Source organism: Scyliorhinus torazame, chromosome 6 (genome assembly GCF_047496885.1).
Source record: "Scyliorhinus torazame isolate Kashiwa2021f chromosome 6, sScyTor2.1, whole genome shotgun sequence".
NCBI classification, from domain to species: domain Eukaryota; kingdom Metazoa; phylum Chordata; class Chondrichthyes; order Carcharhiniformes; family Scyliorhinidae; genus Scyliorhinus; species Scyliorhinus torazame.
The window spans coordinates 281,948,441-281,967,177 of NC_092712.1; the positions used below are offsets into that span (position 1 = coordinate 281,948,441).

The 18,737-nt window shown below is 41.8% G+C and overlaps 1 protein-coding gene across 1 annotated transcript; it reads left to right on the plus strand.

Annotated features, from left to right (window-relative positions):
- Positions 1-51: 51 nt before the first annotated feature.
- Positions 52-18,391, plus strand: psma2a (proteasome 20S subunit alpha 2a). The gene is made up of 8 exons (XM_072509765.1): positions 52-210; positions 6,480-6,556; positions 10,543-10,675; positions 13,209-13,331; positions 14,463-14,544; positions 17,003-17,076; positions 17,934-17,991; positions 18,093-18,391. Exons 1-8 carry the CDS (start codon positions 170-172, stop codon positions 18,207-18,209), a joined length of 705 nt encoding a protein of 234 aa, XP_072365866.1. The 5' UTR covers positions 52-169; the 3' UTR covers positions 18,210-18,391.
- The last annotated feature ends 346 nt before the right edge of the window (positions 18,392-18,737 follow it).

Consider the following 18,737-nt stretch of genomic DNA (forward strand, 5'->3'; position numbering starts at 1 on the left):
CGCTACTTTTCGCACTACAGATTCCGGCGTCCCACGCGCGCCATTGTCGCCGGTCTTCCAGGGCAGTGCATGCCGGTAGTTGTAGTTTGTGGATTGCGTCGCCTGGATGTGACGTTCAGCGAGTGTTGAGCTTCCGCTCCCAGCATTCCAAAGCGTGAGCAGCAGAAAGATGGCGGACCGGGGGTACAGCTTCTCCCTCACCACGTTCAGGTAAACCGGGCACCCGAATCCTCTTACACTTGCTCAGTGGAGAAGGGCATCCCTCCCGGCGGAAACTGCTGCCGCTCTCAAACCCTCAGCCTGTTCAGCTTTGCGGCCACCTCCAGGCGCTGTAAGTTGCAGAGTCACAGTTGCTGTGCGCCGGCCGGTTACTCGGGGGCTGTCTGGGCGGCCCTCGGGCCGCTGTTTTACTGAAGGCTTCTCGGACCTTTACCTCTGCGGGTCCGTATTTTCCACCAGAGGGTTGGAGGAGCACCCACGCCAAGGCCACAGGCGAACCGTTTACAAACTTGGTTTCGCTTTCGGTCTGCAGGCCTGTCTGTTGCGGCTGAGGGCACATTAACGGTCCGGTGGGGGGTAATCTTGGTCCGAGTTGACGAGGTTCATTGATTAACCTGATACGGTAATGCTGGACCATCTGATCACTCCTGACGGAGACAAGGTGCTGTAACTCTCTTATCTCCGTCAGGAGTGATCAGAGGGTCCAGCATCTTGTCCCAGTGACTTTATGGCTCAAGCCAGGGTCTAGCGTTAGATAAGTAACTTAAAAATATATACCAGAAGGAAGCTATGGTTCAAAAGAAGAACATATGGTCAAATGGCAGATAACGAGTCTGGCTTGTACTTTAGTTTGACTCTTGTAGCCAGAATATCTGGTTAATGGTAACTCCCAGGATGTCAATTATGACAGCGCCAAGGTCCCAGCTTCGATTCCCACCTTGGGTCACTGCAGAGCCTGCACGTTCGCCCTGTGGCTACGTGATTTTCCTCCGGGTGTTCCGGTTTCCTCCCACAAGTCCCAAAAGATGTGTTGTTAGGTAATTTGGACATTCTGAATTCTCCCTGTGTAGCTGAACAGATACTGGAATGTGGGGACTAGGGGCTTTTCACAGTACTTTCATTGCCGTGTTAATGTAAGCCTGCTTGTGACAATAAAGATTATTATTGTGGGAAATTCAGTGATGATAATGCTGTTGAATATCATGGGGAGGTGGGTGGATTCTCTGCTGTTGGAGATGGTCATTGCCTGGCACTTGTGTGGTGCGAAGCTTGAATATTGAACATTGCTTCAGTATCTGAGGAGTTGCAAAAGGTGCTGAGTATTGTGCAATCATCCATGAACATCCCCAGATCTGACCTTGTGGTGAAAGGAAGGTCAATGATGAAGGAGTGGAAGATGGTTGGTCCAAGGACTCTACCCTGAGGAACTGCTGCTGCGATGTGCTTGAGCTGAGACCATTGGCCTCTGGCCACACCACAACCATCTTACTTTGCACTAAGTAAGACTCTAACCAATGGAGAGTTTTATCCCTGATTCCTATTACATTCAATTTTGCTAGGTCTCCTTGATACCACACTCCATCAAAAGCTCTCTTGATGTCAAGGCCAATCACTCTTAGCTCTGTTATTCGTCTCTTTTATCCATATCTGAACCAAGACTGTAATGAGATCAACAGCAGCATGACCCTGACATATCCCGAACTGAACATCAGTGAGCAGATTGTTTGTTGTTCGTCCCACGTTTTGTGGAGTGGATACATGGGCAATTTTCTACATTATTGCATAGATGCCAGTGTAGTTGTATTGGAACAGCTTGGCTATGTTTGCGACTACTTTTGTAACAGAAAGTCTTCAGTGCTATTATGATGTTGAAAGGGCTCATAGCTTTTACCATATTCAGTGCCTTCTGCCATTTCTTGATATCACCTTGAGTGAATCAAATTGACTGAATACTGGCATCTTTTGGGCTGGCCACTCAAAGAAGCTGAGATAATTCATCACTCAACACTTCTGATTACAGGTGGTTGCAAGCGCATAAGCCATATCTTTTCCCCTGATGTATTGGATTCCCCCCATTGATGCAGCGGAGGTGTTTCTGAAGCCCTGTCCTCCAGTTAGTTATGTAATTGCCCTCCATCATTCATAACTGGATGCGGCAGGACTGCAGAACTTAGCTTTGATCTGATGGCTGGCTGTGGGATCACTTAGTAAAGGAACAAGTGATAGAGCTATTTAGTATGCATGTAATCCTGTGTTGTAGCTTCACCAGATTGGCGCCTTAATTTTAGGCGTGCCAGTGCTGCGCCTGGCATGTTTTTATTTTCTTGTTGAACCAGTGTTAGTCTCTGAGCTTGACAGTACTGGTCAAGTGAGTGAAATGCTGGTTACAGCTTGTGGTTTAATACAATTCGGCTGATGGCTCACTGCACCTCTTTGATGTATTTGTTCTGAGTCTATTTAGCATGGTGGTGGGGCAGTGAACAGGATTGAGAATGATCTCGTTGAAGAAATCTTTGACTTCCAAGGGCTGTGTGGTCATCATTCCTACCAATAATGTCATGGATAGATGCATTTCCGACCTGCAAATTGGTGATGACGCGGTCACATCGGTTTTTCCCTCTTGTTGGTGTGTCCTCCATTTACCTTCATTTAGTCTGTTCACCACCTGCCGGATGCCCAGTCTAGCAGCCATGCCCTTCAGAGCTTGGCCAACTTGGGGAGTAATGGAGCTACCAAGCCGCTCTTGGTGATGGGCATTGAAGTCACCCATCCAGCTTATGTTTTGTGTCCTTTTTGCCTTCGGTGCTTCCACCAAGTGGTGCTCTACATGGTGAAACACTGATTCATCAGCTGTGGAAGGATGGTAGGTAATAATCAGCAGGAGGTTTCATTCCCCATGTTCGCCCTGATGCTGTGAAACTTCATGGGATCCAGAATCAATATTGAGGGTTCTCCGGGTTGCTCCCTTCTGACTGTATAGCACTGTCCCCTTGCTGGTGGGCGAGGGCATACCAAGGGATAATGATAGAGAAGCCTGGGACATTGGCTGTAAGGTATGATTCAGTGAGTATGTGACTAGTCCATGGGACAGCTGTGGAGGTGTTGGCAGGGTTAACGGGGCAGGGTGCGCTTTTGTATTTTCCTGTACCGAGGTTGTTGGGTTGATGCCAGGTTGTCTGTCTGGTTTTATAATTTGACTTTTTTGCAGCAGTTGTCTGTGGCTGAGTAGCTTGTTGAGATATTTTCGGACCACGGTTAAGAATCTACCGCATTATTGTGTATCTGGGCTCACATGGACTAGCCAGGGTAAGGACAGCACATTTCCTCTCCCGAAAGATGCTAGTAACAACATGGATTTTCATGATCCATTATTAATGAACCTAGCATTTTATTCCAGATTTTATTAATTAATTTTAGATCCTCCAGAATCTCTCTCAAAGCTTTGCATAATTTCTTCCTATCATACTGTCACACTCTTCAGCGCTAGCTCCCAATTTACACTTTGTTCTTGAGACCTTGAGCAACTCCCCTCTCGATACTGGAATCTTCAGCCCTGCTTTTTTGCCTCTTATGAAGAGCCTTGAGAAGTTTTGCGATGTGAAAGGAAGTAGCTACTGTTTTTGATGCTCTATCATATCACTTTAGTTTGGACAGTGAATGTCAAAACCTCGTTGAATTATATCCCAACAATTGATTCATGTTAGTGCCTGTGGCTCCTGATGGACATAACTTGATGACAGTTCTGGAATTGTGTTGGGAGGGATTGAAGGTGCTCTGGTGTTATCAATAACAATGAAACTTCAATTATAATGTTTTTAGTAGCTTTTTTCTCAGAAATTGGCTAGCTGGAAGAAGACAAAGGGTGGTGGTTGACGGGAAATGTTCAGACTGGAGCCCAGTTACTAGTGGTGTACCACGAGGATCTGTTTTGGGGCCACTGCTGTTTGTAATTTTTATAAATGACCTGGAGGAGGGCGTGGAAGGATGGGTGAGAAATTTGCAGATGACACTAAAGTCCGTGGAGTTGTGGACAGTGCGGAAGGATGTTACAAGTTACAGAGGGACATAGGTAAGCTGCAGTGCTGGGCTGAGAGGTGGCAAATGGAGTTTAATGCAGAAAAGTGTGAGGTGATTCATTTTGGAAGGAATAACAGGAAGACAGAGTACTGGGCTAATGGTAAGATTCTTGGCAGTGTGGATGAGCAGAGAGATCTCGGTGTCCATGTACATAGATCCCTGAAAGTTGCCACCCAGGTTGAGAGGGTTGTTAAGGCGTATGGTGTGTTAGCTTTTATTGGCAGAGGGATTGAGTTTCGGAGCCATGAGGTCATGTTGCAGCTGTACAAAACTCTGGTGCGGCGGGATTTGGAGTATTGCGTGCAATTCTGGTCGCCGCATTATAGGAAGGATGTGGAAGCATTGGAAAGGGTGCAGAGGAGATTTACCAGAATGTTGCCTGGTATGGAGGGAAGATCTTATGAGGAAAGGCTGAGGGACTTGAGGCTGTTTTCGTTAGAGAGAAGAAGGTTAAGAGGTGACTTAATTGAGGCATACAAGATGATCAGAGGATTGGATAGGGTGGACAGTGAGAGCCTTTTCCCTCGGATGGTGATGTCTAGCACGAGGGGACATAGCTTTAAATTGAGGGGAGGTAGATAAAGGACAGATGTCAGAGGTAGGTTCTTTACTCAGAGAGTAGTAAGGGCGTGCCTGCAACAGTAGTGGACTCGCCAACACTAAGGGCATTCAAATGGTCATTGGATAGACATATGGACGGACGATAAGGGAATAGTGTAGATGGGCTTTAGAGTGGTTTCACAGGTCGGCGCAACATCGAGAGCCGAAGGGCCTGTACTGCGCTGTAATGTTCTATTGTGATAAAGTACTAATTTAAAAGTGTATGGAATATAAGTATATGGCAATGGTAAAGGGTTATAAAGATTTGCTTTAATTTAAATATGCTACAAATGTTTCTTCAAAAAGCTCACCATCCCATAACCTTAGGTTTTTGTAGGTTAGTGGCCCTATGTCGGAGTTAACAATGTGACACTGATCTCGTTTGTACATGGATGTTCTAATTATTATAGAACTTTGCTCAATTCAATAAGCAACTTGTTCAATTTGAATATGAGATCTATTTATTAGGCTTTTCTATATGGTTCAAACCCCGTAACAACTAATTGCTCAAGTAAAATTGTATTTGTCTGCTTTTCAATATGAAGTTTTTCTCCAACTCCCAACCTGCTATCACTTTTGCTAAACCAATAGCTACTTTCCGATTGGAAGTAGCAAAATTAGGTATACAACTTACTGAGTTGAAATTTGTTATGGGAAAAACAAAATAAGCAAATACACTGTTAGATTTAGGGTGTATAGTCCTATTTCAGCAGATAATAAGATCTAAATCATTTCTCCAAGCTGATTTATTTTGAATTTTAATTCCTGTGCTCTGGCCAATATTTATCCCTAAAACTACCATCACTAAAATATTTGGTCATTATAACTTTACTGTTTATAGGACATTGTGCGCAAATTGAAATGAAATGAAATTGGCGGCTGTGTTTCCTGCAACACAAAAGTGACTCTTCAAAGGCACTTCATTTGGCTGTAACGCACTTTAGGATGTTCAGAAGCTTTTAAAAGTGCTTTATAAATGCAAGTCTTTGTCAATACATTTTCTGTTGTATTTACCAGTATGGCAATTCAGTTATTAACAGGAACTCTATTTTTGACTCCTTATATTACCTCTTTATTATAGTGAAGGTGTGATATAAATTAACGTTTCAGTACTACATGTAAACACCGAGGTGGCCTTTCTCAGACTTCCACCTGTCACTCAGTAAATAACTGAAGAAGATATAAGGTCTGATCTCAGCCAGGGTAGCCATAGGTTTCTGACAAATTGGTTTCGGCATTCCTGGGTTCGGATGGTTATAATTTGACAGTGGATTCTGGTCACTACTCCGTGACATCTATTGGAAGCAGATTTTAGGCGAAGGCATGACAAGTCTCGACCGTGTTGCCTAAGGCCATATAACCTGCCAGATCTCACTTGATTCACCGATAACAATGATTGTCTAAGGTGGTATGGGGAGGTTCATGCTGTCCATAGTGCTATAACTCTGAAAAGTTGACACCTTTTGAGTGTGGTGGAAATCGCTGCAAGAAAAGTATAGGGCATAAATATTATGCCTCTGTTTACTTGCATAGGTGATGTTTATTTTCTCCGTTGTACATGAATGAGTTATTTTCAAAAGGTGCAGGATGTTTGCAATGAGGAATGCAAATGTTCAATTTACATCAATATGAGGCTGCTTGTGCTTTGCAAAGAAACTGGAGATAAACTGATGTTGAATCTGAGACTTTCTGGTATTCCGTGTCAAAGTTAAAGAAGGGGTTTTCTCTAAGGAGAAAAATTTTCCTCCAAAAGTACTCTTAATTTCAATTTAATGTATACTCTTTTGTATTTTATCTTGCAGCCCTTCAGGCAAACTCGTCCAGATTGAGTATGCCTTAGCAGCTGTAGCCGCAGGAGCTCCAGCAGTGGGAATCAAAGGTATGGACAGCAGGGCGACAACCATGAACTTTTAATCACTTCAAGCCTGACAACTCTTTTCCTATTTTTGTTTTCATGTTGTGCATGAGGAGTTAGCTGTTATATTCAAGGTGGTGTTTATTGCACAACACTAGTTGCCGTGAGTGGTGGGCTAACATTTTAAATCACCTCAATCCATGTGGTGAAAGTGCTCCCCCACAATGCTGTTAGGGAGGGAATACTGGTGACGAGGTTTGAATGGCTATATATATCCAACTTGCAGTGACACGTGGCTTGGGAGGTGATGGTGTTCCAGTGCACCTGTTGCATCCTTGAGATGGTAGAGTTTGTGGGTTTGGGAAATATTGCTAAATAAACTCCTGGTAAAACGATCAGAGGAATTATGTTAGTTCACAAGTGCTGTCAATGAAGTTCTGTTTGTCGCCAGTTGCTCTGTTGCATGTAGACCAGTTGAAGACTATTTGAGGTTGTGGCAGTGCACCTGCTCTAAGGTCAGTGTTTCTAGTCTTTCTCAAGGGAGATCAGACGGTCCGGTATTAGCAGGGCCTTATTTTTGGTCCACTGTGAAGCCATGGTGCGTTTGATTCCTGACTTGGGCTCGATCTCAGTGAAATGGGTGCAAAGGTTAATTTTAAAACCCTGGCAAGAAAGAGGAATAATCGTCCGATTCCTGGTAACTATCTACTGACTCTTCCTGCAAAGTATGCTTGTGAGGACCTTATGCAGGATGTGGGACAGAAAATAAATCAGGAGATAGAGAAAGCATGTAAAAAAGGCAATATCACAATAATCATGGGGGGACTTCAATATGCAGGTGGAGTGGGAAAATCAGGTTGGTAGTGGATCCCAAGAAAGGGAATTTGCGGAATGTTTAAGAGATGATATTTTTGGAGCAGCTTGTGGTAGAGCCCACTAGGGAACAGGCAATTCTGGATTTGGTGATGTGTAATGAGGCAGACTTGATTGGGGATCTTAAGGTGAAGGAACCCTTTGGGAGCAGTGACCACAATATGATAGAATTTACCCTGCAGTTTGAGAGGGGGAAGCTGGAATCAGATGTAACGGTATTACAATTAAATAAGGGTAACTACAAAGACAAGAGGGGGGAAGCTGGCCAGAGTTGATTGGAAAAGGAGCCTAGCAGGGAAGACAATGGAACAGCAATGGCAGGAGTTTTGGGGATTATTTGGGAGGCACAGCAGAAATTCATCCCAAGGAGTAGAAAACCTGCTAAGGGGAGGACGAGGCATCCATGGTTGATGAGGGAAGTCAAGGACAGCATAAAAGTAAAAGAAAAAGCATACAAAGTGGCAAGGATTAATGGGAAGTCAGAGGATTGGGAATTCTTTAAAAGCGAGCAGAGGACAATGATAAAAGCAATAAGGGGAGAGAAGATGAAATATGAGTGCAAGCTAGCTGGTAATATAAATGGCAAGAGAGAGGCAAAAATAGACATTGGGCCACTGGAAAACGTGGCTGGAAAAGTAATAATAGGAAACAGAAATGGCAGATGTACTGAATAGTTACTTTGCATCAGTCTTTTCGGTGAAAGGCACCAGTGGGATGGCAGAACTCCAGGAGAATCAGGGGGCAGAGGTGAGTGCAGTGGCCATCACTAAGGAGAAGGTTCTGGTGCAAGTGAAAGGTCTGAAAGTGGAAAAGTCACCTGGACCAGATGGACGACACCCCAGGGTTCTAAAAGAGATAGCTGAGGAGATTGTGGAGGCATTGTTGGTAATCTTTCAGGAATTACTGGAGGCAGGAAGGGTCCCAGAGGACTGGAAAGTGGCTAATGTAACACCACCTTTTAAGAAGGGAAGGAGGCAGAAGACGGGAAATAGGCCGGTTAGCCTGACTTCGGTCATTGGTAAGATTTTCGAGTCCGTTATGAAAGATGAGATCGCGGAATACTTGGAAGTGCATGATAAAATAGGACTCGAGTCAGCACAGCTTTGTCAAAGGGAGATCATGTCTGACCTGGGATGTACTGAGGCTGTATAAGACGCCATTTGGAGTATTGTGAGCAGTTTTGGGCCCTGTATCTAAGGAAGGGTGTGCTTAGATACCCTTCTAAGGACAGAAGGGTATCTTAGATACCCTTGGAAAGGGTCCAGAGGAGGTTCACGAGAATGATCCCTAGAATGAAGAACTTGTCGTATGAGGAACGGTTGAGGACCCTGGGTCTGTACTCGTTGGAGTTTAGAAGGATGAGGGGGGATCTTATTGAAACTTACAGGATACTGCGAGGCCTGGAAAGAGTGGACGTGGAGAGGATGTTTCCACTTGTAGGAAAAACTAGAACCAGAGGACACCATCTCAGATTAAAGGGACGATCCTTTAAAACAGATGAGGAGGAATTTCTTCAGCCAGATAAAGGTGAATCTGTGGAACTCTTTGCCGCAGAAGGTTGTGCAGGCCAAATCACTGAGTGTCTTTAAGACAGAGATAGATAGGTTCTTGATTAATAAGGGGATCAAGGGATATGGGAGAAGGCAGGAGAATGGGGATGTGAAAAATATCAGCCATGATTGAATGGCGGAGCAGACTCGATGGGCCGAGTGGCTTAATTCTACTCCTATGCTTTATGGTCTTATGACAGTGGTAGGTGCCAATACTCAGTATTTAGACTGCTTGGTTGAAGTACAAAGGAACTTGCAGCCCTGTGAAGCCATACAGAGCACAGGCCCACAAGAAAAGGGGAGCAATATTAGAGCTGGGTCTAAGCCATTGAAATGCATGTTTTCTCCTTTCAATAATTAATTCACTGGCAGGACGCAAAGGGTGCTAGTATGTAGGCTTTTCGTGACTCGACAGAAGGTTTTGGCAATAGACAGGTACAAAAAAGATTAAGGAGAATAGTTTGAGGGATGAGGAATTTTACTTGGATAGGAGAAACTGTTCTCCTTGGAGAAAAGTACCCAATTCTTTTTTCTACTTGAGGGGCAATTTAGTGTGGCCAATCCACCTACCCTGCACATCTTTGAGTTGTGGGGTTGAGACCCACGCAGGGGGGAATCTGCAAACTCCACATGGACAGTGACCCGAGGCCGGGATTGAACCCAGGTCCTCGGCGCTGTGAGGCAGCAGTGCTAGCCACTGTGCCATCATGACCTGAATTAATGGTACATGACCAGGCATTGTACGTGGCAATAAATGTCCTATGTGCCATATGTTCTGCAGATCCCAAACTCTTGGAAGCCAATCATCCTCACGAGCAAGGAATAGCAAATAATGAAACTATAGTCAGGACACAGCTGCAGTATTGAGTACAATTTTGGTCACCACATTACAGCAAGGATATGGTTGCACTAAAGAGGGTGAAAGAGGAGATCTATGAGGATGTTGGCAGTCGGGAGAATTTCAGCTTTTGGGTGGGTTGTTTTCTTTGGAACAGAGGAAGCTATGGAGAGATGTGATGAAGATGTATAAATAGTGAGCGGTCTGGATAGAATTAATAGGAAGCACCGATTACTCTCAGAAGCGAATCCAATAACTAAGGGGTACAGATTAATAATAATTCGTGGAAGGATTAAAGGGAAGCTGAATCATTTATTTTCTCCCAGTGAGAGTTTGGAACTCACTGCTTGAAAAGATGGTAGAGGCAGGGGCCCTCATTGCATTTAGTAAATATTTGTATAGTATATGCCTGTGCTGTAATCCTTAACTGACATTCAAAAAAAACCTGACATGTATCATTGCTATTCACTGCAAATTTGCTGCTGGGATGTTGAAATTAATCCATCGTGCTATCATGGTTGAGATCAGCTAATTAGCATCTTAGAATGCACTTCAGAAATAATTCTCTGAAGCACTTTGAGGTGTCCTGAGGAGATGAAAGGTGCTAAATGTAAGTTAATTTTTTTGAAATGTGTACATATGCTTGAATGCTCAACAAAATTAACGCATCGTAAATGGATAGAGGCAATGTGTATGTATCTAGTACTGTTATGTCTCTAAAGATGTATCTTCTAAAATACCTTTTCCAGCTTCCAATGGCGTAGTTTTGGCAACAGAAAAGAAACAGAAATCCATTCTTTACGATGAACAGAGTGTACACAAAGTGGAACCGATCACAAAGCACATAGGAATGGTGTATAGTGGAATGGGCCCTGACTACAGGTAGGCAAGACAAATGCATGAACTCATCGTTTTTGGTGTTCTGTTTGCAGGTAATGATCAAGAAACCGCAGTGTCAGATCATTTCGCCCAGTCAATTATTTGTCACCAGCATTTGACTTCCAGCAATGCAATTGAATTGGCACCTTTATTTCAAGGCCACTGAGATAATAACAATAATTGCTTGTTGTTACAAGTAGGCTTCAATTAAGTTATTGTGAAAAGCCCCTAGTCGCCACATTCCGGCACCTGTTCGGGGAGGCCAGTACGGGAATTGAACCCGCGCTGCTGCCTTGTTCTGCATTACAAGCCAGCTAAATTGTACCGACCCTGTTGATAGAGGTGATAAACAAAAATGCAAATCCGCTGTGACTTGAACTAGTATATGACATGCATCTAAGTTTGAGAAAGTATTTGCTATTTTAGAGTGTGTTGCAGATTCTCAAGAGGATTTGGGGGGGATGAATAAGCAGGTGGCTATTGATCAGTTACTAAAATACATCACCCCCACCAGTGGCAGTATTATAACCAGGGAACATTCCAAGGCGACTGAAACTATGAACATTTGGTCCTGTGGCAACAAGTGTTTTATGTTATGAAATGGATTGAAAGTACTTATCAGAGAGCAATGTTAGCATAATCCTCGAAATTGGAAGCCCGTTGACTTTACCTTTGTGGTGAAGGAGACGGTACATAATTACCACCCTAATCATGACCATAGCTGGAATCTTTGTACGGCACTGCTGATAGAAGAATATTGGGACATGGTGCTGCCTGCAAATTCCTGGTCAGCCTCGTTTAAATTTTGTCATCAGACCCTAGGTAATATTTCCCGATGTTTGGCAGTCCTTTAGTTGGTGAAAGGAAATGAACGCTGTTTCAGGTGTCAGGCACCTACTGCAGTTTAAAGGTGATGATTGATTCTGCTTGCTACTTTGCCCCGTTAAATTATTTGTCCCTTTTCCAACAATTTTGGATGGCGGTGATCTGGTTTAAGATGACAATTACTAGCATTTCAGTATGCCTTCTCTATTTGGTTATGTGCTTCTCAGGCCCAATGCGAGTGAAATCATACAGCCAGATAATTTAGGAATTTGCTGGAATATATCCCATCCAGAAATCCAACTGAGCTTCATATCAAGCTCTTGACCTTGATATCCAATCAACTGAAATTTTGAAAGACAATGGTTAATTCATTACTGGGATACATTGCATGGTACTTGAATTGATAGGCGATGTAGATATTATATGTATGTTTTGGGTGCAAAGATTTTAAGTTTATTATGTGACATTACTATTTCCTGTTAACCAATTCTTGTGACTGGTCAATTTACTGCTGCATTTTGAGTCTTTCCAATTAATAGCGTTTACCAAATTTGCGAGTTTCATTTATTTTGCTCGTGCACATGTAGATTTATTTATTTCGCTTAGAATTTAGTAGCTACTGACAAAAGTGAGCAGCCCCAAGTCGTGGTCCACATAGATACCAACGACATAGGTAGGAAAGGGGATAGGGATGTAAAGCAGATGTCAGAGGTAGGTTCTTTACTCGGAGAGTAGTAAGGGCGTGGAATGCCCTGCCTGCAACAGTAGTGGACTCGCCAACACTAAGGGCATTCAAATGGTCATTGGCTAGACATATGGACGATAAGGGAATAGTGTAGATGGGCTTTAGAGTGGTTTCACAGGTTGGCGCAACATCGAGGGCCGAAGGGCCTGTACTGTGCTGTAATGTTCTATGTTGTATGATTCATTTATTTTCGCTAAATATTAAATGAGTCTTTGGTGGTTATATTGCATTGCCCGTCTGATTGATGTTGGCCATTTAAAGAGGGAACCCAGGAATGCAAATCCACCTTCGTCCACCACTGGGGAGCACCAATTTTAGCAAATTTTAAATGTTTTGAGAATGAGCTGGAGCACTTACACTCTGAAAACACTACACTCTTAATTTAAGAAATACCCAGGAAGTCCATTAATATCCAATTTGCTTGATTGCATGATGAGTCCTGGCTTGATTAGACATGATTCGTAAATGTGAAAGACATCATTTTATTACTGCTCTTAAACTTAGAAACAAGTTGAAGTGCTGCAGTATGGGGCAAAATAAAGTTGAAATTCGCAAGAAATTGAAGTAAATGAAGTAATGATTAGGTGTTGGTAAAATTGGTATTTTAAAACTTTGAAGATTGTAGCAAGACAAGGGGATATGTTTTGAGGTACCAGATAGACTGAATAGGAGATTAAGTCTTTTGTGCATCGCAGTGAAAATATAAAGAGGAAAAAACAGATGTGCATTGTTGTAATAAAGTATGATTGAGCTTCAGGCATTACACTGAAGCTTCCATTCACTAAAGCAATGCAGTCTAGAGGGTACAGATAAATGCAGAGTGGCAAAATAGTGCGCTGGGGGAATGGTGAGGGAACAAACTATCAGTTATAACAGCGGTTTGAATAAAAATGAGATGAGTCTCAGCTTTCGAAGGATAGTCAATTAGGCAATATTCACAGTTCTGTGCTCTTAAATTCCTCACAGGGTGATGATTCGCCGGGCCCGTAAGTTGGCACAGCAGTACTACCTTGTGTATCAAGAGCCCATCCCCACAGCCCAGCTCGTACAGAGAGTGGCCTCTGTAATGCAGGAATATACACAGTCTGGGTAAGTCAGTAATATGGATTCTTCATATACTCAATACTGGTTTATAACACGCATTGGTCACCACATATACAAGACCCACAACGGACTTGCTAACTTTAGGTTAGTTCCCTGACTAGGTGTAATGGGCGTTTGCTGTTCAAAGTTGTTTAAAATCAGCAGCTTTCTCTGGACACAGTGATATGCCTCAGAGATTATATTGAATGGTGTCAAGAAACTTGCTGTTACTTTGTTAGCATAAGATGCAGTGAGATAACCTTATTCCAAGAAAGGAGGGGTTTTCCTGAAAGAAACAATCAAGGTGAGCTACTTTGCAGTAGAATCACTGTGAAGTGTATCTGCAGCATACATCCATGACTGAAATCTGTGGAAGATTACGATAACCTGATTTAAAGGAAGTTGTGAATACTTGAGGGCTGCAAAATAATACTGAGGTAAAGAACATAGATGTGTAAATTAAATTTCTTTAAAATATTACCTACTAGCAGAGACCCACGAAACACTTGCGATCAGATTAATATACTTAACCATCACTATTTTTTCATCCTCCCACCTGGTACCATCTCCACCCACCCATGCCTAAGGGTTCATACCCAAGGTCTGGCTCCTTTTCATCATATTAATATTCTGTCTAGATTCCAAATAAAAGTTTTTCTAACCGCTCCTACATGTATATATTGTACATGTACTTGCACATTTGAGTAATTTACTTCGTTTATAGTCAAATGTTTGTAATCATATTTCAACTTTTTTTTAATGGGGCAGGAATACAGAATTAATCCTTAAATGCTTGTTGAGAAAGTCAGTTTAAGGTGGGACTGAATCCCTTCTGTGGTGGCGATCAAGAATGTGCAGAATCAAAATATGAAGTACACATTCACAGCCTTGTAGTCTGCATATACAGAGTGTCTTTAATTTGTCATAAACTGATAAAAATTTCAAACCTAAACAGAATAGTTCATTTTATATGGGATGATCTGAGGAAGCGCTATATAAATGCCCCTATCTAATATATTCAGCTTCTTGGGGAGAGTTTCACTTTTCTTGCCAATTTGATATCTCAGATTCTCCTGGTTACATTAGATACAGGGTCTCCTAGCAGGGCGAGGATTAGCTCATTCCTTTGTTTTTCAGTGGTGTTCGTCCATTTGGAGTGTCACTGCTGATTGCTGGCTGGGATGAGGGGCGACCATATTTGTTCCAATCGGACCCATCTGTAAGTATTGGAGGAAAGCAATTTTTACCTCTAATTCTTAAGCCACATTTTCTGGTTTCGTTTTCTGAACATAAAATCACTGCCAATCTTGATTTTATTAAACCTATCACTTTAATAAATAAAAGGATGTGCATACAATGATGCAAAGTTGAAACTGCTGTATAATTGATAAGACATTCAATCTGGTGTTCATTGGTTCCTTGTAGATGGTAGAAGTTCTGCACGCTTTTAATTTTAGAACTCGAGTAACCTCTATTCCAGGGCGCAATTGTAGCTCAGACTCTTGAGTCATTCTGCTTAGGAGTGAGATTTGGGGGAACTGGGTAGACCATGTAAGTTAGCACATTTTCACCTGAGTTAGTTCCAATGCAAGAACGCCAAATGAAACTAGTCTGTGTGGTCCTAATTCCGTTCCTCATCGATATTGGCTCACAACATCCGATTGGTAATTAGACTCAGAAGCCATAGAGATGGTCCTCAGAAGCCATAGGGATGGTCCTCTGAGAAATAGAAAAAAAAACTACAATATTGCAGTTGGGTGGTTGTTCTGAGGTTTGGAATGTACACATTTTTGGGAAAGATGTTTGATGGATAATTCTCCATTAGCTTGGATGATAGCAGCTTGAAGAACCCTTGAAGCTATACAGTCTGCTTGACTAGCATTCCTTCCACCACCAGCACATCATGTGTGTTGTGTGTGGCATCCACAAGATGCGCTGTAGCAAATCATTAAGGTTTCTTCAACAACAACTCTCAAACTCGACAGCCGTAGAAAGATGAGGGCAGCAGGTGCATGGGAATACCACTATCTGTGAGTTCTTGTACACCATCCTTATTTAGAGCACTGTTTCTTCTGTCGCTGGGTTAAAATCCTGGAACTCTGTATCTAAAGCACTGAAAATAACGTACACCACTGTAGCAATTGAAGAAGGCTTCTCACTTCATCTTCTCGGCAATTGGGGGTGGCAATAAATGCTGTCAATGCCAGTGACATCTACATCCCTTGAACAAATAAAAATAATTGTTCCTGGAGTGATGGTTAGTTTGACATTTACAGTTGAGTGGAAAGTAACATGTGTACTGATTTGATGTCACGATGGATTGGGCCAGAATTTGCTGGCAATGTAATGATGAGTTTGCTGCACTCACTATTAAGAATTATTGGTGTGTAAATCATCCAGTAATTTGTGGCAGGAAAGCGAATAGTCCAAGTTCCGAATCACAAGTTGCTGGCTGACCCGTGCTGCTTCACTGTTAGCCTATGGAAATAGCAGCTTCTCCTTCAACCTTCCTTCACTCTGTCATTTCTTTTATTTTCCTCCATATAAGACTATTGGTCCCCTCTTTCAACCAGGTCCCAGATTTCCGACTGAATTGGTCAGATTGCATTTCTTGCAATTTGCGAGGCAAAAGACATTCCAGGCTGAAGGCCAAGAGAAAATTCTCACTGGGCCAGTATGGGATACTCTATTGCTACTGCATTTCTTTGAAATAAAATGACCAATTCATAGGCCATAGTCCATTCATAGTTAGGGGAATGGCACAAAATCATGATGCTCGTTTCGAGAGCTAGTGCAGACACAATAGATCAAATGGTTGTCTCCTGTCCCTCCATAGCCATTGCCAACAAACCTCAAATAACTGGACATCAGGATAATGTTATATGATACCCTGGTTTACTCTCCATTCCAACAATGTCATGTGTCTGATCTGCATGGAGCCATGATATATTTATTAGTTTTGCACCTATTATTAAGTTTTATTCTACTAAAACAAATTCAATTATCTGCAACTTCATATTTTCCAAAAGACAATTCTGACAACTGAGCTTCAAAATAAGTGCTTGACAATCTAGTTTTTATACTATGAAACAATAACGGAACCTCTTATGTATGAGACTGAGTCGATGCAAGCTGAAGTCATGAGGTTGTCTAGCAATTGAAATACTCAGCCTGGCATCCTGCTACTCTAGCTGTAGCAAGCACCATAATGTAACTTATAAAATGGCTGGCAATTTCAGTCTATTGAAATTCACTGATACAATTTAATCATTTCGGTACTCTGTCTTTTCCTTGGTTTCCCCTTAGAAGTGGTTTATACTTTATTTTGAGCCAAGGGAGATTAGAGTATTTATGTCATGTATCCTTAATATGTCTGGCTAAGACGTCTTGTGTGTTTTTGTTTCTTTTTTTAAACTAATTAAGATAGGGGCTGGTTTAGCTCAGTGTGCTAGACAGCTGGTTTGTGATGCAGAACAAGGCCAGCAGCGCGGGTTCAATTCCTGTACCAGCTGAGAATTCTGAATTCTCCCTCTGTACCCGAACAGACGCCGGAATGTGGCGACTAGGGGCTTTTCACAGTAACTTCATTGCAGTGTTAATGTAAGTCTACTTGTGACAATAAAAAGATTATAATTATTATGGTTCTTTTATGCCTGTTTATTTTTTGTTTGCAATAGGGTGCTTATTTCGCATGGAAAGCAACAGCTATGGGAAAGAATTATGTAAATGGGAAAACCTTCCTTGAAAAGAGGTAAAAATAGCAATAATATTCAAAATAAGATGGGGTGGTTTAAAAAAAAATTACATTTATTTTGCGGCTGGGGGTCCCTATCTGTCCTCTGTTTCAGAGGGCATTTGAGAGTCAACTACATTTGCTGTGGATCTGTGTCAGGTAATTTACCAGGACATTCCCCTATTTGCCCTAAAGGACATTCGTGAACCAGGTGGGTTTTTCTGACAATTGACAGTTCTTTCATGGTTATAGACTTTTTAATTACAGATTTTTTTTATTGAATTCAAACTTCACCGTCTGCCATGGCAGGATTTGAACCCAGGTCCCCAGATCTTGCGGTGGGACTCTGGAGTATTAGTCCAGTGACAATACCACTCCACCACTGCCTCCCAGATGACACCATATTTCCTGTGTGTCAAATGTAAGAAAATTGTAAATACAAGTTCACAATGGACAGAAGAATTTTTTTCTTAGGATTGGTAGATGGGTCACTTGAGCTGAATATTTTGCATTTTATCCCTAATGCATTTTTCCTATTCACAAAGCATGTTGTACAGACTTTAACTTGAGGTTTTACTTGGGTGTTTCTAACTGTTTATAGTGGAATAAACGTATGTAGTTTTCTCTGTTCTTGCCTAGCACCTAATTGATTAAAAGTGTAGAAATTTGTCAGAAGGTTTTCACAATTTTCTGTTAAATGAGATGCAACCATTAATGGAGTAATTATTTCAATATCTTTCTGTAATAAATATCTGAGGATATGTTGTGCGCTCATGCATGGACAATACTTTAGAACCTTTTTATGGAAACTGCTAATGGAAAGAATTCTTCCAGGAGCAGCAAAACATTTCTTTGACCCTTTTTTGTGCTTTTAGGTACAATGAAGATCTAGAACTTGAAGATGCCATTCATACAGCAATCTTAACATTAAAGGTCAGGTTTCTCGTCTGTTGCTCAAATATCAATAATGGTTAATCTGGAGATTGTTCTACAGAGACTATGGATGATAACTGAAATATTTCTTTCCCAAATAGGAAAGCTTTGAAGGCCAGATGACAGAAGACAACATAGAGGTTGGAATTTGTGATGAGGCAGGATTTCGCAGACTCACTCCAGCAGAAGTCAAAGACTATCTGGCTACCATAGTCTAACATTTATTCAAATGAGTTTTTTTTTAATTTGGAAGAAATATTGGTCAACTACTGATTACAATTCAAAAAACCTTTTTATTCCGCTCTTTTGTTTTGGCAATGGTTGAATGGTCAATACAATGTAAAACTATGTTGCACAAATATAAGCATCTGATAAATCTTGTCTTAGAAATGAAAACAAATTTGTGAAGCTCTGTCATTTAATTTTTTACATGATGTCAATGAAACAATTTATACATTTTTATTGTCTATTTTTCCCACAGTTGCATAATTTTTAGGTCTTGATGAGACAGCTGCTTTTAGTTTCATGCCTTCTGGCACATGCTTTATCTCTCGTCATGGGATAAGCCATGTGAAAGAGGAGAGAAAAATGCCACACAATATTTATAATCTGCGGTTATCCATCCGTGAAAGGGATTGCTAATCGTTTTCTGACTGGAGTCTTTTCTACGCTGCTCCTGGAGGGAGGGAGAAATCCTACAATATTTGTTTGATGCTGGTAAATCTTGTATTGTTCCTCCAGTTCTG

What these genes read in the sequence shown, in the direction of transcription:
- psma2a (XM_072509765.1), top strand. Translation starts at nt 170, where the DNA reads ATGGCGGACCGGGGGTACAGCTTCTCCCTCACCACGTTCAG. An exon ending in TGTTCCAATCGGACCCATCT is followed by an intron (nt 14,545 to 17,002) that starts GTAAGTATTGGA and finishes TGTTTGCAATAG; the next exon opens with GGTGCTTATTTCGCATGGAA. An exon ending in AAAACCTTCCTTGAAAAGAG is followed by an intron (nt 17,077 to 17,933) that starts GTAAAAATAGCA and finishes TTGTGCTTTTAG; the next exon opens with GTACAATGAAGATCTAGAAC.